The sequence below is a fragment of the Peromyscus californicus genome, unplaced genomic scaffold, assembly GCF_007827085.1.
Source record: "Peromyscus californicus insignis strain IS unplaced genomic scaffold, ASM782708v3 Scaffold_4__1_contigs__length_199733344, whole genome shotgun sequence".
Classification (NCBI taxonomy): Eukaryota; Metazoa; Chordata; class Mammalia; order Rodentia; family Cricetidae; genus Peromyscus; species Peromyscus californicus.
Genome location: NW_026294562.1, coordinates 187,183,442 through 187,203,896, shown reverse-complemented (window position 1 = coordinate 187,203,896; position 20,455 = coordinate 187,183,442). Strand labels below are relative to the sequence as shown.

Here is a 20,455-nt window from a genome sequence, read left to right as displayed (position 1 = left end):
AGTGGTAGAGCCTCTGCCTAGAATCCCCCAGTGAGGGTCTAAGATGTGGCTCAGTGATAGAGCCCCTGCCTAGAATCCCTCAGTGAGGGGCTGGGGTGTGGCTCAGTGGTAGAGCACCTGCCTAGAATCCCTCAGTGAGGGGCTGGGGTGTGGCTCAGTGGTAGAGCCTACCATGTGTGAGGAACTAGAGTCAATCACTGTTATGAGGCAGAGCCAGCAATCTGTCCTAGATCATCTGAAGAGACCCCTTACCCCATGGTAGACAGCAGAGAGAAGAATGGCTTGGGACCAGACGGCCTCCTAAGGCACACCAAGTAACTTCCTTAACTTGTCCCACCCTCTGTTTTCACCACTACCTCCAGATAAAGCCACCATATGAACCCACGAAGGGATTAACCCATTGACTGAGCCTTCAGGATCCAGTCACTTCCCCCAAACCCAACAATCTAATTCTTAATATCCCCTGTTGGATAGTTCACATTCAAACTATAGCAAGTAAGTAGACAAGGGTCTACTGTTTTGGGACCTCTCCAAGGGGGGCAAGCAGTAAATACTAAGGTCCATAAATGAAAGCTAAGCAGGAGGCTGGGGTGTGGCTCAGAGGGTGGCAAGCGTGTTGAGAATTCACAGGGTCCTGAGTTCAATACCCAGCACTGCATCAACTATGTGGTGATGCTGGCACATGTGGAAACCCAGGAGATGGAGGCGGGAGGATCAGAAGTTCAAGGCCATTTGGGGCCACAAAAGGAATTTGAGCTAGCCTGGGATACATGAGATGTTTTAAAAAGAAAGAAAAGCAGGAGCTAGGAATGCTGATGCATACCTAAAAACCTCAGCTCCCTAGAAGCTGAAGTAGGAACAGTGAGATGCACATTGAGACTTTCGCAACTGACTACAAAAGCTACAGAGGATACGGTAACCGTATATGACCAGGCAGAGCCGTCCAAGATACACCGTTTGAGATGATGGGTGTGAACAAGGATGAACAAGTTGCACAGAAATTCCAAAGCACAGGGAACAAAAGACTGATCAGTCCTGGTAGTCCTGCCCCCGCCCCCCCCCAAAAAAAAAAATTCTGTTCCAGCTCTGATGGGAAACACCTGGAGAGCTTTAAGCACAGGCCTGCCGGGGGTCAGTCATAGTTTCATTTAAACAAAACAATAACAGAATCCTGTTACTGTGCTGGGAGTGATTTCACAGTCAGGAGGAGGGCTAGGTGGGGGAGCATGCCTGTACTCCCAGCACTCAGGAGGAGTTCAAGGTTGGCTCCATGAGACTCTGTCTTCCAAACAAAGCTGGGGGGCCTGAGGATGTAACTCAGTACTTCCCCAGTATGCAGGAGACCCCTTTGTTGCATCCCCACCCCTGTATAAATGGCACGGTGGCCCGGGCCTATAAACGTAGTATTTGGGAAATGGAGGTAGGAGGATCAGGAGCTCAAGGCCAGCTTGAGCTACGTGGGACTCTGTATCAACAACAACAACAACAACCAAATGGAAAGGGGAAGTCAGCATTATGGGCATGGAATTTTACCGACTGTGTCTACAGTGATGGTGAGCTAGGTCTGTGGGCAGGGGGACATCAAGAAGCCAAGGTAAAAAGAAGAAAGGAATCTGAGTTGAAGTTGCACCGCTATATATTGGACAGATTTTAGGTGAGAGGAATCAGAGGTTCTCTTTTGGACATGCCCATTTGGTGATGCCTCTGGAAATCCAAGTCAGGGTATCAGGTAGCCAGTTGGTTATGATGAGATTGGTGCAGAGGTCAGGGCTGGAAATACAAGTTTAAGTAACGTCAGCACACAGAAGACATTTAATGCCACAGAATGGGATAACTTTGAAAGGTAATGTGGATAGAGTTATGACTCTGGTCTAGAAATTTGGGAACACCTAAGTCATCTCTATGAGAGGAAGTGACCTGGGGGTAAACAGAAAGGTAGACCCTCTCACAGGGCAAAAGAAGTGTGACTCAAGGGTAGACTACCTGCCTAGAATCCCCCAGTGAGGGGCTGGGGGGGTGTGGCTCAGTGGTAGAGCCCCTGCCTAGAATCCCCCAGTGAGAGGCTGGGGTGTGTGGCTCAGTGGTAGAGCCCCTGCCTAGAATCCCCCAGTGAGGGGCTGGGGTGTGTGGCTCAGTGGTAGGGCCCCTGCCTAGAATCCTCCAGTGAGAGGCTGGGGTGTGTGGTTCAGTGGTAGAGCCCCTGTCTAGAATCCCCCAGTGAGGGCCTGAGGTGTGTGGCTCAGTGGTAGAGCCCCTGCCTAGAATCCCCCAGTGAGGGGCTGGGGCGTGTGGCTCAATGGTAGAACCCCTGCCTAGAATCCCCCAGTGAGGGGCTGGGGCGTGTGGCTCAATGGTAGAACCCCTGCCTAGAATCCCCCAGTGAGGGGCAGGGGGTCTGGCTCAGTGGTAGAGCCCCTGCCTAGAATCCCCCAGTGAGGGGCTGGGGTGTGTGACTCAGTGGTAGGGCCCCTGCCTAGAATCCCCCAGTGAGGGGCTGGGGCGTGTGGCTCAATGGTAGAGCCCCTGCCTAGAATCCCCCAGTGAGGGGCAGGGGGTCTGGCTCAGGGCTAGAGCACTTGCCCTTGGTTGAATCCCTAGCACAAAAGGAAGAAGGGAAAGAAGGAAGGGTGGAAAGTACATAATGTTTCATGAAGCAAGAAGTCAGCCATCCGTGCCCAGTGCTGCTAAGAGCTGGAAAAAGATATGGAAGACTAAAAGGTTTGTTAAATGGACAGTGGTACAAGCTCAGTAAGAGGTGACTTCTGTCCGATTTCAGAGATGAAAGCCTGGATCCAGCATTGGGGGAGGTGGGAGGGGTGCGGCTATAATCCAGGCACAAAAGAGGCTGAGGCAGGGGGCTGACACAGTTCAAGGCCTGCCTGGGCTTCAGAGGGGGATCGTTTTCGTAGAACAATAAAAAAAATATATTAAAGAGGGCCAGTGAGGCGGCTTTTTAGGTCGCACACTTGCTGGCAAGTCTGACGGCGTGAGTTTAGTCCTCGCCCTGGACCCACATGGCGGAGGGAAAGAAGTGAAGCCCTGCAAGCTACTCTGTGACCTCCACGCACGCCCCAGGACCCGCATGCCCCTCTACCACCCCAAAATAAAGGTAATACTTCTAAATTTAAAAATAAGGAAAACGTACAGGCAAGAAGACAGAAAACACACCCCGAAGTTTGAGTCGCTGCGGCAGATGGGACTGAGAAAGATGGGGAGACCCAGGGCTCAGGAGAAGGGGCGGGGGTGGGGGAGACCAGTTCAGTAGCAGGCAGGGAAGAAAGGCTCGGAGGACTTCCAGAACGAGGCTGCTTGCTGTCCACTTTCCAGCTCCCGCTGTCGACATTGTGGGGCTTGGAGGCCATCCAGCCCTGAGGGAGCCAGTGAAGTTTCCTCCCTTCATTCATTCAGAAATGAAAACGCAACTCAGTGCTCGGGAATGTTTCCTGGGGACTTGGAGATGCCAGGCTCCCGTCATTTTAGAGCTGTGGCCACTTTGTCATGGAGACAGGTAGCTAAGCCAGGGAGAACAGAGACAGATGGACACTGAAGAGAGGCAGGTCACATCTTTCCTAGTCTGGAGAGGGAGGTGTATATATGCCATCTCATCGCACTAGGATATTCATTCAGCCATACTTCCTTCATATCACCCAGTTGAAGTGTCCAAGGCTTCTTCTACACCTGGCCTTGAAATGGATACTGGAGAGGACCATGACCGGTTGGACCAGTCTAAAGGGGAGAGCCAGACACACACTCACCTCCAATGATAAATTCCAGAGCAGGGACAGCAGAGGTGGCATGGTGTTCCAGGGGCCTGGTCATGGCACCAGGCCCACCTGGAGGAGTCACCTGGGGAAGGAAGGAGTTGGGAAAAGGTGGGTCCCACCTGGGTGGTCCACAGAAGGGCTGAGAGAGGGAGTGAGGGGTTAATAATCAGGCCCTGCTGCCATGCCACATGGCTGTCCCTGTCCGGGTCTCTGACCCTGAAGGAGCTGAAACTGCATGGAAGGTCCCCCAGGGGGACCCAGTCTAATAAATCCAATGAGGATAGTTGCTCTGCTTCATGTGTCCCAAGCCCCCAATTCCCTGAGATCTGCCTTTTCTACCTTCTGGGGGACTCTTAACACTGTGATTGCTCTATCCATTGATAACCAGGATTCTGGCCACGATGGCCTCTTCCGGGACTCGAGTGCAGGTTCAATCAACTCCTCTAGGGATATAGGTCCTAGCCCTCCTTCCTCAGACCCTGGAGCCCACCCCACCTCCCACTTCCTCCACCCTCCAACCCCCAGTCCAGACTCAAGGGTCAGGCCCCAGACTCCTTCCTCGGATCCAGGAGTGCAGGCCCCAGCCCTCCTGCCTCAGACCAGGAGTGCAGGTCCCAGCCTCCTCCCTCAGACCCAGGAGTGCAGGCCCCAGCCTCCTCCCTCAGACTCAAGAGTTCAGACCAAGCCCTCCTTCTTCAAACCTAGAAGCCCATACTCAAGCCCTCCTCCCTCAGACTCAGAAGCTCAGGCCCCAGCCCTCCTCCCCTTAGGACCAGAAGCTTATACTGAAGACCTCCCCCCTCATACCTAGGAGTTCAGCTCTTCTCCCTGAAACTCAGGAGTACATACCTAAGTCCTCCTCCCTCAGACTCAAGAGTTTAGACCCAGCCCTCCTCCTTCAAACCCAGAAGCCCATACTCAAGCCCTCCTCCCTCAGCTCAGGGGTCCACCCCACCCCCACCTCCAGTCCTTCTCCCTAGCCTCTGGCCATTAGAACCAAGCAATCCAGCTAGTTTCCAGCCCAGCCAGCTCAGGACTGAAACACAAGTTCTCAGTCCTTTCCTGGCTCTATGGCTTCCAGATTTCGGAGTTGGGACTTTGCAGCCCCGCCTCCGGACCCTCGGGGAAACAAATCTCTCCGGGTTCTGCCTGTTGAAGACCCGGCCCCCAGCCCCTCCTTCCTAGAGGCTTCCCTCCCCCGCCCCTTGTCCCCTTAAAATACCCGGGATCCCTATGGCAACAGGCGCCCGCGACAGGTGCGGGTGTTATTTACGGGTCGAGCCCGAAATAGCCGGTGGGGTGAGGGGGTGGGCGGATGGGGCGAGGCCGGGAGCGAGCGCAGCGGGTCCGGAGGGCCGAGCGGGTGGAGGCGAGCAAAGTCGGACGCTGCGGAGGCATCGCGGAGCTGGGGCCGGCGCGGCGCGGAGGCAGGAGAGCGCGAGGGGCCGGTGCCCGGGAGACCCGGGTGGGAAGACCGAGGGGAGCGCGGGACCCCGAGCTGAGGCTGGAGCGATCCCGGCCGGGCCGGCCCTGGGAGCCCGGGGGAGGGGGAGCCGAGTGACTGGAGACAGACTCACTGTGTCCCTTCCCAGGTCCTGTGTCCCCCCAGGGTACTTTGCTCTGGTTTTCTGAGCCACAGTGTGGACCAACCACAGTGCCTTGGTCTGAGCCCTGTCAGGACCCCAGGTCTTTCTGCTGCGCCCCCAGAGAGTTCCCCAGCCTCTTTTTCTGGACCCCACCGTGATTCTCAGCCACTGTGGGGACCTGGGCTCTTTTCTGAGTAGTTCCTGACTCACCCAACCCCCCCTTTCCCCGGAATTCCAGTAGGGCACCCGGATCTGCTGTGAATATTGGAGGATCCTCTTTGCCTCTCAGATACTTGGAGGGGTATCTAATCCTCCCTGGGAAACCCCAATTCTAACTCTTGTATAATCTAAAGGTGTTGTGATTTCCTCCCTTTTCAAACTCTGAGCCCGAACAACCCTAGACCATTTCTCTCAAACACACGACGCACCTCAGCTCCCCTCTCTGGGAGAATTCTGAGGCTTACTGGAGGGAGCCTATCAGACTGGGCAGGTCTTCCCCCTGGAGCTCCCCAGGATAGGTGGACCTCAGAGGAGCCTGGCTTTTCCTCTAGGCCTCACCTTTGCCAAATTCACGTGCACAAGCCCAGGTGGTGTCTGTTTAAAATATCAGGCATCCTTAGGTCAAGAATACAGTTTCTTTGTTTTTGTTTATTTTTCCTCTTCCGAGAGGCAGAGGCCTCCACTCTTGCATTTGGGGTTCAGCTTTTGCTCATTCCCAATCTAGTTGACATTGAGCACCCCCCCCCCACTTCCTTCAAAAGTCCAGGCCCTGTTCCCTGCCCCTCAGGGACCCCTGCACAGATCTGTCTGACTCCTCGAAGCTCGCCTGAGCTCTGCCCGCTCCCATCATCATGATGATGTGGTCTAACTTCTTTATGCAAGAGGAGGATCGCCGTCGAGCCGCTGTGGGACGGCGTCGTGCCCAGGGACAGCAGAATCTCGGCTTGACTCCGGAGCGCGAGGGCAAGATCAAGCTGGTGTTGCTGTTGGCTACGGTGGGTGCCACACTGGCTGTGCTGTCCGTGGGCACCGAGTTCTGGGTGGAACTCAATACATACAAGACCAACGGCAGCGCCGTCTGTGAGGCTGCCCATATGGGGCTGTGGAAGGTGTGCATCAAGCGGCTGTGGCAGGCTGACGTGCCCGCGGGCAGGGAGACCTGTGGCCCGGCTGAGCTACCAGGAGGTGAGAGGCAGTGTCCTGAACCCAGGCCTGTGTCCCACAGTCAGGGAGAAAGAAGCTTATATCTGGGAAAACCTTGTTCCGGGAGGAGGGTGGGGAGTCTTTTCCCTGAGAAATGATTTGTGCCCAGATCAACCTGTGCTCACAGAAACTGGAGAGAAAGGGGGTGGGGAAGGGAAGCTCAGACATAGCTCATGTCCTTAAGTAGCATATCTCCTAAAGAAACTTGTTTCTTAAAGTTTGTCTTTTAGCTATGGCCTGTGCCCCAGACCAGCCTGTACCCCAAGAGACAGCCTGTGCCTCCAGACCCAGCTGGTACCCTCAGAACAGCCTGTACCCACCCCCGCCAACCCGTATCCCCTAGAACTGCCTGCATTCCCCGTCAGACAGGCATGCACCCACAGACAGCCTGTGCCCTTCACTAGAAGCCTGGAGACATCCCACATTCCCACTCTGTGAGCCTATGTGGAGACAGACCACCCTACGCCCACCCGGAAGTAAAAAAAATCTGTGCTGATTCCCTGTTTGTGGATATAATCGAATGAAGTTCTTCCCAGGGTGCCTCTCACAATTCCGGGTGCACACTGACTCTCCTGGGAAATGTTTATTTCCAATCCCTCTCACCTCTACGTGGTCAGAGCGGACACTGTCCAACCCTGTCCCCCTTGCTCTACAGACACTCCACACCCTTCATTTCCCCCGTGATGGTTCCTTTGCTCTCAGCTGTGCCAGAGGGCTATCCTGTACCTCTCACTCTCTGACAGAACATGCTATGCCCTTTTCTTAGACAAGTGGGACATTCTATACCCCCGGGAACTGGATAGGTGTTTATTTTACCTCTTTTGACTCAAGGATAGTATTTGACAGCCATCAAAAACCGCTTTGGGTATCATTTATTCAGTGAGATCTCTGCCATGCTGCTCCCTCAAGTCTTAGGACTCCTCAAGGAATACCTTTCACCCCTTCTGGGCTCTAAATGGATTTCCTTTCATTCCTCAACCCCTCCTTTTCCAGATGTGATGATGGAACCCACATAGGATGCCCTAAGCCTTTGAAGTGGGAAGCCTCTGTCTGTGGCTTGAACTCCTTGCCTGTCCTAATCAGCTATCTTCAACAGTTCTTTTCTGGTGTTTCTCACTGCTTGGCACCTCAGTCAAGATGATCCCAAACCTTTGCAAAATGGGATAATGAAAACGAATATGGGATGCTAGCTGGGCCTGGTGGTGCACTTCTGTAATCATAGGTACTCAGGAAGCTGAGGCAGGAGGATTGAGAGCGCAAGGGCAGCCTGGGATACCGAGTGAGTTGAAAGTCAGCCTGGGCAACTTTGTGAGGTCCTCTCTTAAAAAGCAAAAAGAGAGCTGGGGGGGGGGCATGTCTCAGTGGTAGAACATTTGCCTAGAGTCCCCCAGTGAGGGGCTGGGTGTGTGGCTCAGAGGTAGAGCACCTGCCTAGAATCTCATGTTAAGGAGCTGGGAGTGTGGCTCAGTGGTAGACCATCTGCCTAGAATCCCCCCCCCCCCCCCGTGAGGGGCTGGAGCACAGCTCAGTGATGGATTACCTGGATTACCACCATACTTGTTCTATGGGAAGGGAGAGCAGGAGAATAAGCAGCAAGAACTTTTAGTGCCTAGTCTGTGCCTCAGGCTGGTTCTATGGGGTTTGACTCTCGGACGTCTCTGTTCCTAAGAGCTATCCCTTATTGTGTGTCACTAGAGCTTAAAAGGTCTCAGAGGCCTTCACTCTTTGGGAGAGAAGACTGTTGTCCTCCGCCACTTCACTGTGTGTGATGAGGTCCTTCACATCTCTCGCTATTCCCTCTACTTGTCAGAAAGGACTTCACCACTGAGCATGGAGGCACACACCAGTACTCAGGAGGCAGAAGCAGGAAGATCAGGAGTTCAAAGCCAGCCTGGCTATATAGTGAGTTGTAGGCCAGCCTAGGCTGCATAACACCTTTTGTCAAAAACAAAACTAAGTAAGAGGACTTTACCTTTCTTACAAGGCCGTTCCCAGCATCCCACAATTCTGCCTCATCAGAAGACCTTTCTTGGACTCCACTGTCTCAAAGAAATAATTTCATTTAAAAATTAAAAGAAAGCCAGTATGTCCCTTGTCTATCAGAGAGTGACTCACTCTGTTGCTTCCCAAGCCAGTTTGTCCTATCCTCGTCCTGTTATCAGCAGCCAAATGGGATGCCAGACACCACACCCAGCCCCAGAAGGACTCTGTATTCTCTCACGGGTGTAGAATGTATCCTCTACCCGTGGCTACAAAGAGCATCTTCCTTTCACAGGAAGTGCCCTTTGCCTCTTGGTGCTGGAGGCTGATAGGCTTATACTTGGAGCTGCTCCAGCCTGGAAACTGCAAACCCTTCTTCCCTGAGCTGAAATCGGGCATGCCCCGTACCCTCACTTGACGTGATTTATCTCCTTGTCCCTTCATATCTTCCCTTCAAATGATAAGGTTCCATTTCCACTTCTCCAAATTGTCTGGCTCCCTTTTCACTGTTCTCTGACCCTTGTGATTCTGCATCCTCCCTTCTCTTCTTCCGCCGCGTCTCAGTTTCCCCATATGTAGAATAAAAGAGTAGGTCAGAGTGTAGAAGGCACGCGAGAACTACATGTAGTTTAATTGGCGTACGTGCTTGCCTAGCATGCACAAAACCCTGAGTTTGATCCCCAGCACCACATAAGTCAGGTATGGTACCACACACCTATAGTGCGAGCACTTGGGAGGTGGAGGCAGGAGGGTCAGAAGTTCAAGGCCGTCCTTAGCTTTGCAGCAGGTTCAAAGTCAGCTTAGGATACATGAAACCCTGTCTTAGCAAGTTAGAACATTCTGTTTTCTCATATTGAGATTAACAGTGGCATTGAGTGAATTTTACATATGTTTACATAAAATGTTTACATAAAAATGATTGTCTGCTTTCACAGGGTCCTTCTCATGCTATGCCTTAATTTTTTTTTTTTTCTTTTTAAAGACAAGGTATCTCATAGCCCAGTCTGGTGCCACATCTGCCTATTTTAAAATTTATTTCCCAAGCTGGGCATGGTGGTACATACCTTTTGTCACAGCACTCGGGAAGCAGAAGCGGGAAGATCTCTGTGAATTTGAGGCCAGCCTGGTCTACATAGCAAATTCCAGGATAGCCAGGGCTACACAGGGAGACCCTGTCTCAAAGAAAATTCTCTCTTACGTGTTTGACATTGCATCCATGCACACATGTTTTGACTTGGAAATATATGTAGAGTTTGAGTTTTTATATGTGTGTTTTGATTTGAAGAAATGGTATCATGCGATTTTTATATTGTTTTCAATGTAAGTTTTCTTGCTCAACGCTGTGATTTCCAAATTTCTCCTACTTACTTTATGTTTTTGTAGTTCATGGAGACTCTATGTTACAACAATGTCCATGAGAGCATCTGTCTCAACTGTCCATTGCTCAAGAGATGGACACTAGGTTATTTCCTACTACACCTTAGTAAACGATGCCACAGAGAACAACCATATCTGTATTCCTATACGTGGTATTCTTTCCTTTTTGGGATATCCAGAAATGAAATTATTGTGTCATAGGGCAAAGACACACAAGCACGTGTCACTTAGCGGTAGAGATGTGTTCTGAAAAATGCATGTTTAAGCTAATTCATCTTGAGAACATCGCAGTGTGCACTTATGTAGACTAGGATGACTTCTATGTGACATTATCGTGATTTATTTTACTTTTGAATTATGTGATATGTGGGGATGATGTGTACCCTACCTGTGTGTGACATCCCAGAAAGGTCCACAGAGTCCAGAAAAGGGCATTGGATTCTCTCGTACTGGAGTTGCTGTTGTAAGCCGCCTGATGTGGGTACCAGGACCCTAACCCAGGTCCTCAGCAGGGGTGGCATATGCTTTTAACCCCAGAGCCATCTCCCCAGCTGCAAGTGACATACGTTTGTTGTTCCTCAGCCATGCCCACAGCCCGTTACTTGACCGAACGGTTATTGCCTGCTCTATACCTGCACTTCGTTTTCTAGGCATGTCAGAGCCCTTCACTAGTGCCAGTTTACACTCCCAGCTGCTTCCTCGGATTCCCCTCCATGCTTCATACTGCCCTTTCAATATTTGCCCAACTAATTGATGTGAAGTGGTACCTCCCTGCTGGTTCAAATTGCGTTTCTCCGACTCCCGCTGCAGCAGAGTCTCTCTTCATGTACTTGTGAGCTATCCAGACCTGCCCTCCCGTGAATAACTATTCATATCCTTTGCCCGTCTTTCAATGGGGTTACTTCTCTCCCCCACTTGCTAATCTGCAGGAGCCCTTTGTGGATGCAGCATAGGAGAGAGGAACTTTTCCCGAGTCTCTTAGCCTCCTGGTACCTGCATCTTGGTGTCCTTTGTTGAATGAAATGATAACTCATTTCCAATCCACTTGCTCCTAGGACTCACATGAAGGAGCCAGGAGAGAGACTGTCAGCTCATTTAAAGAGGAAGAATCTGAGGGTCCAGAGAGGTTAATGGCTCACTTGTGCCAAAGGCTTAGACTGCAGGGCTTGGGGTTAAAACCTTAGTCCCTGGACGTCAGTGGTGTGGCAAGTGCTATTTACCTCTCAGTGTCATTTTCTATCCTGGTGCCTTCATTTATTTATTGCCCTCCCCCAACCGTGTGTGTGTGTGTGTGTGTGTGTGTGTGTGTGTGTGTGTGTTTGTGTGTGAGACACACAGGAGTCAGCTCTCTCCTTCACTCAGGTCATCAGGCTTAGCAACAAGCACCTTTATATGCTGAACCGTCTTGCCAGCCTGATTTTTCTCTGCTGTGTGTTAGCCATACTAATATTCTATTTGTAGTTCCCTGTAGTGCCTGGGTAGTGTCCAGCCTTGAACTTACACAAAACTTCACGTCATCACCTCCCTTTTTTCCTTCCTGCACCCCGCAGAAGCAAACTGCACCTACTTCAAATTCTTCACCACGGGGGAGAATGCGCGCATCTTCCAGCGAACCACCAAGAAAGGTGAGGACGTCTCACAGGGTGACAAGGGAGGGCTGGGGCTAGGATGGCAGCTCTGAAGCAGTGAGTGACAGTGTTGTGCTCAGCATGGGCTCAGCTTCGGTGGCTGCTCCGTATTAGGAGGGTGATGGTGAGTTAAGGATGGGACAACAGCCAGGCGGTGGTGGCACACGCCTTTAATCCCAGCACTCAGGAGGCAGAGGCAGGTGGATCTCTGTGAGTTCGAGGCCAGCCTGATCTACAGAGTGAGTTCCAGGACAGCCAGGACTGTTACACAGAGAAACCCTATCTAAAAAAAAAAAAAAAAAAAAAGAGAGAGAGAGAGAGAGAGAGAGAGAGAGAGAACAATGATCACCAGACCGCATGTCCAGCACTCTGATCACTAACTCTGCCTGTACTGTGTGACTTGGGCAAATCATACTTCCTCTCTGTACTGAGCATTATAAGCATGTTAAAGATACTTTATATGCTAATCCCAACACCCAAGTTTGTTAGCACAAACTCTAGTTCTTGCTATGACCCTGCAAGGCTGGGACTTTAGCTTCGTCATCCAGGTGAGACAACAAATCAGAAATGGATGAGAGTATTACTATCCATTTCCCAAAAAAGGGCAGGGGCACTAGCCCAATCCTAAAAACCCCCGAATCTACAGAAACGTATGTGAACAATGGAAATGTTGCATGTGCACACTGGTCCATATGAGGGCCTCAAGCCACATGGAGCTGCTGAGTACTCAGAAGGTGGCTGGTGTGATGGGGAAAATGTGTTTTTAATTTTAACTTCAGTGAACTTAAAATAGAATGTGTATCTGATAGCTACTACTCTACCGAACAGTGCAACTCTGAGGACTTTGTCCTTTTTACTCTAAATACGGCTTTGTGAACATCACTCCAATGCCCCAGTGTCTCAACAGAGGAACTGGGATCATTTCATGTCTCTTACTGTTTTTTTTTTTTTTTTAAATAAGAATTTACTTTTTTTTTTTTTTTTTTTTTTGAGACAGGGTTTCTCTGTGTAGCTTTGCGCCTTTCCTGGAACTCACTCCGTAGCCCAGACTGGTCTTGAACTCACAGAAATCCACCTGGCTCTGCCTCCTAAGTGCTGGGATTAAAGGCGTGTGCCACCACCACCACCACCACCACCACCACCACCACCCGGCATTAAATAAGAATTTAATGCAGCTAAACTTGTGAGTCCTGGTCAATACCAGAGCCCCTTACCGTCTCCATTCTTTTCTCATGTGAGCTGGGTCAAGTCACTGTTCACCTCTGAGATGTTAAAAATAACCTGATGCATTCATACGGACCACCTACTACGTGCTGAGCACCACACTGGGCACTTCTAACCTGGATTTTCCAGAGCCGAAGACTGAGAGGGGTCGTAGCACTTTACCAGAATTTTCCAGCTGGGAAGTAGTTGTGGAAAATAACAACCTGGATGGTTGCAAGATAACGAATCACCCTTATCACTGTCCCCTACACCTTATTGTAAGATGAATTACTAAACTGTTTTATTAATAAAAAAAAACGGAGTTAGATATTGGGGTGAAAACTGAGAGATCAGAGGAATAGGACACGCCACAGCCAACCTCACCTCACCAACTCCTCAGCCTCCAGAGAGAGCTACTTCCTGTATACCCATGCCTATATCTCTTCTGTGCCCTGCCATCTCACTTCCTCTCTCTGCCCAGCTACATCACTTCCTCATTCTGCCCAGCTCTGTCACTTCCTGCCTGTCTGTACAGACCTCCAGACCTCTATGGTTAACTAGTACTGGGACTAAAGGCATGTGCCGCTACGCCTGGCTCTGTTCCCAGTGTGGCCTTGAACTCACAGAGGTCTGGATGAATCTCTGCCTCCTGAATGTTAGGGTTAAAGGCATGTACTACTACTGCCTGACTTCTGTGTTTAATATAGTGGCTGGCTTTTCCCTCTGATCTCCAGATAAGCTTTATCGGGGTGCACAAATAAAATATCACCACACCCTATCCCCTCCTCTTCATCATCTCTTAACCCAGTGGTGACCAAAGGATAAGCTGCAGATGGTCACTCCAGTTTCCCTGACCTGGCCTTGTCCCCTTTTTGTTCTATAACCTGAGCAAAGCTAGCTAACTGATCCATCCAAGCCCCCGTTCACTCAACAGTGTAAGTAACAAGCTCTCAGGAGGACTTTGAAGTCCTCCATCCTTCTGGCTCTGGTTCCCGCGGAGGAGTGCTGTCCATTCTCCGGTCCCCATGGTCTCTGCCTCTTCCTTGGCCCCTCCTTGCAGAGGTAAACCTGGCAGCTGCTGTGATAGCCGTCCTGAGCCTGACAGCCATGGCCTTGGGCTGCCTCTGTGTCATCATGGTGCTCAGCAAAGGTGCCGAGTTCCTGCTCCGCTTGGGAGCTGTCTGCTTTGGCCTCTCAGGTGAGGGCTGAGTGTGTGGAGGCCAAGGACATTGCATGCTGGGAAGTGAGTGAGGTCTCTACACACCGCTGCATGCTGGGAGGTTGGATTCCACATACTGTTGCATGCTGGGAGGTGGGAACTCTATATCCTACTGCATGCTAGGAGGTGGATCTCTACACACTGCTGCATGCTGGGTAGTTGGATCTCTACCAACTGCTGCATGCTGCAAGTTAGCATCTCCGCTCACATTTGAGTGCTGAGCAGCGGGAATTCCACACAATGTTGCATGCTGGGAAGTAGAATTCTCTAAGCACAGCTGCATGCTGGGAGTGAGGAGAAACCCAAGAGCTCTAGTAGGCTCAAAGATGGAAGAATTCCAAGGACTCTTGCTGGCAAGGTTTATTTAGATTTAAATGCTGTTTTGCATTTGGAGCTGGGAGTGCCAAGTACACTGAAAATGGAATCTCTACTCACTACTCGATGCTGGGAGCAGAGGATAGGTCTGTTCAAGGGCTGTAGTAGGTTCAAAGACAGAAGAATTCCAAATCCTGTTGTCTGCAGAGGAGTGGAATGTCTCCAAATACTATTTTGGGTTTGGACATGGGGTCTCCAACGATTGTTTGATGTCAAGGGGAAGGGGTTGATCTCCAGGCACTGTTGCATGCCAGGAGTTAGGGTGAGTTTATGTAAAATCTAAAAGCTAGGAACATTCTAAACCCTGCTGTTGCATGACAATTGAATTCTCTCCAAGCAACTCTTTTAGATTTGGCCTGGAATCTCCAACACTGTTGTATTCTTGGAGGTGGAGGCAGGTCTCTGAGCAGTATTGCATGCTGGGAGGGCAAAGGAGCTCAACGGCTGAGCAGGTCTGAAGATGAGAGAGTCTCAAGCCATTAAGAAAGTTTCCAAACAGTCTTTGAGTTTTGGACTTGGTATCTGCAGGGACTGTGTTGTGTTCTTTTTTTTTTTTTTTAAATGGATTATTTATTTCTTTTATGTGTATGAGTGCTCTGTCTTCATGCATACCAGAAGAGGCAATCAGACCCTATTACAGATGGTTATGAACCACCATGTGGGTGCTGGGAATTGAACTCAGGTCCTTTGGAAGAACAGCCAGTGCTCTTAACTACTGAGACATCTCTCCAGCCTGACGTGTTGTATTCTTGTAGGTGAAGATCCAGAAAAAAAAAATGCCACATTTTGTGAAATGTATATCTCAGTAATAACGAAGACTTCAGTTTAGTTCACATCTATCTCAAAGTATTACAGCGAGTGGACTAGCTAAAGGTTGCTATTATTTTTATTTATTTATTTTTTATTTTATATGTATGAATGCTTGTCTTCATGCATGTCTGTTCACCATATGTATACCTGGTGCCTGAGGAGTCCGGAGAAGTGCATTGGATCCATTGGAACTGGAATTATAGATAGTTGTGAGTGCTGGGAACCCAACCTGGGTTCTCTGCATGAGCAGCAAGTGTTCTTAAATCACCAAGCCACCTCTCCAGTCCCAAAGGCTATACTAGTCTTCATTTTGTTGATAAGAGCACTGAAATTCAGAAAAATCAAGTGACTTCTCATAGCCACATAGCTAATGGCAGAGGTGGGACTTTTTTTTTTTTTTTTTAAAAAAACAAAACTTGTTCACAGTTTTACACTCATACATACACAAACACATATATACTTTGTTCACATCCCCACCCCATGCATCCTCCCTTGTCCCTCTCCTGCTAACCCCCTTCCTTCCAAGTCCCCCTTCAACTTTTTGGTGCCCCACTGCATTTGATTAGTGTTGCTTGCATGGATAGAGGGTTATTTACTTGACCAAAGTCAAGTTACCAGTGGCTACAACACCACTGAGGAATATATTTCTCCTTGGCCAGAAACCATTAACTACCTACATCTCCCCTTTTCATAATGGATAACCAGTCTTGTGCAGGTCTTGTGCAGGTAGCCACCCAGAGGTAAGGCTTGATGCTAAGCTTTCTTGGCCTCTTTTTCGCTGAATTTTGTTGTTGAATTTTGGGACGTTTGCTTCTGTGGGGTCTTTGTAGGCTTAGAGCTGGTATGATAGAATGAATGCTTAGCTGGAGACTCTGTGTTTTATGCCCTACCTAAGATGCTAGGTGTGTCCTGAATCGTGGGGTGTCATTGAGCCTTGTTGAGCCAGATGCAATGATTAGAAAAATGGCTAAGCATACAAGTTCATTTCTTTATTCTTTGTATGGCTGTGAATGCTTGTATGTTCTAGGAGATGCTAGAGATGCAAGACTAAATCAAATAAGACACCATGTCTGTTATCAAGTGCTCTTCATTCTGGCTGATAACAACTAATAATTACATGTATAACCACTCAACTGCTATTGTGATGAGAAGGGATATGAAGACTACACTGTTATGGTATTGCACGTAAAAAAAAAAAACAAAAATAAAAAAACAAAAACAAAAACAAAAAAAAAACCTCCCCAAGAAAGTGACATTTAAGCTGATGCTCAAAAGATAATGGGAGTTATCCAAAGTATGGTATTGACAATTGAAGTGGGAATAGGTGGTGTCAGAGATGTTGATGGTGTCAGTGTTGATAATGATGGTGGTGGTGTGAGAGTGATGATGTAGGTATTGATGGTGTGGTGGTGATGATGGAGATTATTATGGGACTGATGGTGATGATGGTGGTGATAGGTGGTGATGATGGTGATGATTGGTGGTGATAGGTGGTGATGATGGTGATTGTGATGGGATTTATGGTAATGATAGTGATGATAGGTGGTGATGATGGTGATTATAATGTAATTGATAGTAATGATGATGATGATGATGATGGTGATTTTGATGTGATTGATGGTGCTGATGGTGGTGATAGAGATGGTAGTGATGACAGTCAAAGTAAAGACAGTGATGTTGGTGATTATGGCGGGGTGAGGGTAGGGATGGAGATCATGGTGTTGATAGGTTGTGACGATGATAGTGATGGCAGTGGTGGTGACTCTAGAGATGATAGTGAGAGATGGCTCAGTGGTTAAGAGCAATAGGTGTTCTTCCACAGGATCCAAGTTTGGTCGCACTCATGTTAGGCAGATCATAGCTGCCTATAACTCCAACTCCAGAGGCTTGCTGCTCTCTTCTGGCCTTTGTGGGTATTGCACTCACATAGTACACACACACACACACATACACACACACACACACACACACACACACACACGTGCATAAATACACCTTTAATTTTCTTTTCTCCCTACCGTGTATCACTCTCTGAAATCCTCTTTCTTTCTCCTATATTTGTTTTAGAAGGTGCAATATGTCACCACCAGGTCAGTGGTGTCTAGTTTGTGTTCTTTGTTCGGCAAGAGTGTCTACGGATTTCTCTGAAGTGACTTTCAAAAGATTGGAGAAAAATCCCATAAAAAGCTAGCTAAGTGTTGTGGTGCATACCTATAACCCTAACACTCAGGAGGTTAAGACAAGAAAATCGTGAGTTAGAGAACAGCCTGAGCTACATAGGAAGACTGTCTCAAACCAAGAAACAAACAATTCCTTTAAAAACAATAATGATTGCAGCTAGAGCAATGTCTCAGCAGTTAAGAGCACTGGCTGCTTTTCCAGAGGACTAAGGTTCGATTCCTCACAACCATCAATATCTCCAGTTCCAGGGGATCCGATACCTCTGTGGGCACTTTGGGAACATAGTGCACAGACAAAAATGCAGGCAAAATAACCAAACATATAAAAATGCTTGCCAGGTGTGGTGGCACATGTCTTTAATCCTGGCACTTGGGAGGCAGGCAGGAGGATTTCTGTGAGTTCCAAGCCAACATGGTCAACATATCAAGCTTCAGGACAGCCAGCACTGTAGAGATCCTCCCAACCCAAATAAAAGTGATTAAGCCAGGCATAGTAGGAAATGCCTGTAATCCCACTACTTAAACAAATGGAGAAGGATTTCTGTAACTTCAAAGCCAGCCTGGTACACACAATGACTTCCAGGGCAACTTGGGCTATAGGAGACCTTGTCTCAAAATGAAGCAATGGGAGGCTGGGGAAATGGTTCAGTCAATAAAGTGCTTGCTGTTGCAAGCATGGGAACCTGAGATTAGTCTCCGGAACCCACTAAACGCAAGGCAGCTTTTATACGCTATATTTTATAAGTCTATAATCCCAGCAGGGTGGCAGAGACAGGAGAACTTGCTGGCCAGTGAGTCGAGCTAAATTAGTGAGCACTGGGCCAGTGAGAAGCCCTGTCTCAAAAAATAAGGCGTAGGGACTGCAAGATGGCTCAGCAGGCGTAGGGACTTGACAGCAACCCCGATGACCTGAGTTCACCCCCCCAAGTCCCAGGTGGTGGAAGGAGAGAATTGATCCCTACAGTTTGTCTTCTGACCTCCACGCATGTGCCGTGGTGCACACACACGCTCCCCAAAATGTAATTTAAAAATGTTTTAAAAAATAAAGTGGGAGCTGGGGGTGTAGCTCTGCGATAGAGGACTTGCCTAGTAAGTACAAGGCCCTAGGTTCAATCCCCAGGGCCCCAAAAAAAGTGGAAAGTGATTGAGGAAGGTACCTTGCATTGACCTCTTCATGCATACACACATGGGCAGGCATGCACACACACACACACACACACACACACACACACACACACACACACACACACACAGAGAGAGAGAGAGAGAGAGAGAGAGAGAGAGAGAGAGAGAGAGAGAGAGAGAGCAAGAAAAATGTCTGCATGTTAAGCACAGATGTAATATTTCCTGTCCCCCATTGATGGAAAGAGGATGACTGTTGGATGGCCGAGGAAAATCGTAAGAGGATCCTTGGTTGGTAAAGGAACGAAGGGGTGACAATCTCAAACCCAAACTGGAGTCCCAGGGCTAAGAGTCTCGCTTTCTTCTCTCTGTCTCTCTACTTACTTATTTATGTACACTGGTGTTTTGCCAGGGCTGAGAGTCTCACTGTCTATTCTTATTTGTTTGTTTGTTTGTTTTTATGTGCATTGGTGTTTTGCCTGCATGTATATCTGTGTGAGGGTATCAGATCTTGGAGTTACAGCTGTGAACTACCATGTGGTTGCTGAGAAGACCAGTGGATGCTCTTAACCACTGAGCCATCTCTCCAGCCTGAGTCTCGCTCTGTTCTTCCCCTACAGGCCTGCTGCTCTTCGTCAGCCTGGAGGTGTTCCGGCATTCCGTAAGAGCCCTGCTTCAGGGAGCCAGCCCTGAGACTCCCCCAGCTCCACGCCTGACCTATGAGTATTCCTGGTCCCTGGGCTGTGGTGTGGGCGCTGGCCTCATCCTGCTGCTGGGGGGCATCTGTTTCCTGCTGCTCACCCTGCCTTCCTGGCCCTGGGGGTCGCTGTGCCCCAAGCGTGGCCCAACCACCTAGAGCCCTGGCCTGCTTTCTGTAGGCATCTGCCAAGCCTGCCTCAGTTTCCAGCTTTCTCCTCAAGACTTTCCATCTCTCTTTTATAGAAACTGTTCTTCCCACTCTGGGGGCCCATTTCACAAAGCGTCTTGGGCCCTCATCTTCTCCCTGTCAATAGCAGGTTTGGGGGTGTGGGAGATGGCTCGGTAGGTAAAGTGCTTGCTGAGCAAGCAGGAGGGCTTAAGTTTGGGCCCCCAGAACCCACTTTCCAAGCCAAATCAGCAGCACATGTCTGTAATCTCTGGGTTGGAAGGCAGAGACTGGGGAACCCTGGGGCTCACTGGCCAGCTAGCCTAGCCAGTTAATGAGGTCCAGGTTCAGCGAGAGATACTGTCCCAAAAATAAGGTGGAGGCTACGGAGGAAGATGCCTGATGCTGAACTCTGACATACCCCCCCCCACACACACATTTTTTTGTTGCTTGGGGCAGGATGTGAAGAGGCTGTGTGCTGATTCAGGCTCCCTGGGGAACCTCCCAGGGAGCTGATGGAGAGAAGGGTATGAGCTGGTGGGAGGGCAGGGGTCCCAGAAGGATTTGGGGGCCTTCCTTGTCCAAGTCTATGCTGATTCACTTGAGGGAGAGACTCCTACGACTACCTGGTGGGACAGGGAAGAGCCCGGGTCTGACTTCACTGTGATCTGATTTGAGATTAAAGGCTTGAAGATGTGACAGCTTTGGTTTGGAGCCTGTCTGTGTGGAACTCATGCGTTCTAGGGTGGAGCAAGGAGCCCCTGTCCTCCTCATTCACTGGCCACATGCTCCTATCTGTCCTGGAGTCACTTGTTCACATGCCCACACATGCAGACAAGAACATGGAAAAGGCAACAGTTCAGAACACAGACATGGCCACAGTTTGAATCTTGTCCCTCACAAAAGTACACGTACTGGGGACCCTCAGTGCAACCTTGTTTGGTTATAGTTTCATGTGTGCATGCATTCGTGTGTGCATGTGTACGTGTGTACGTGTGTGTGTGTGTGTGTGTGTGTGTGTGTGTGTGTGTGTACGTATTCACAGTACAAAATGCTGGGTTTCATATGACGTTTTTTAGATTTATTAACTTTTGTTTTCTGTGTGAGTATTTTTGCCTGCATGTCTGTGCACCCTGTGTGTCC

The 20,455-nt window shown here is 49.4% G+C and overlaps 1 protein-coding gene across 2 annotated transcripts; it reads left to right on the top strand.

Annotated features, from left to right (window-relative positions):
* The first annotated feature begins 4,992 nt into the window (after positions 1-4,992).
* Cacng6 (calcium voltage-gated channel auxiliary subunit gamma 6) lies at positions 4,993-20,011 on the top strand. 2 transcript variants are annotated; one of them, XM_052713214.1, is made up of 4 exons: positions 4,994-6,535; positions 11,461-11,535; positions 13,802-13,939; positions 19,068-20,011. In XM_052713214.1, exons 1-4 carry the CDS (start codon positions 6,202-6,204, stop codon positions 19,301-19,303), a joined length of 783 nt encoding a protein of 260 aa, XP_052569174.1. In that variant the 5' UTR covers positions 4,994-6,201; the 3' UTR covers positions 19,304-20,011. The 2 variants fall into 2 exon arrangements, with proteins under 2 accessions (XP_052569175.1, XP_052569174.1); XM_052713215.1 differs by lacking the exon at positions 13,802-13,939 and having other exon boundaries at positions 4,993-6,535.
* The last annotated feature ends 444 nt before the right edge of the window (positions 20,012-20,455 follow it).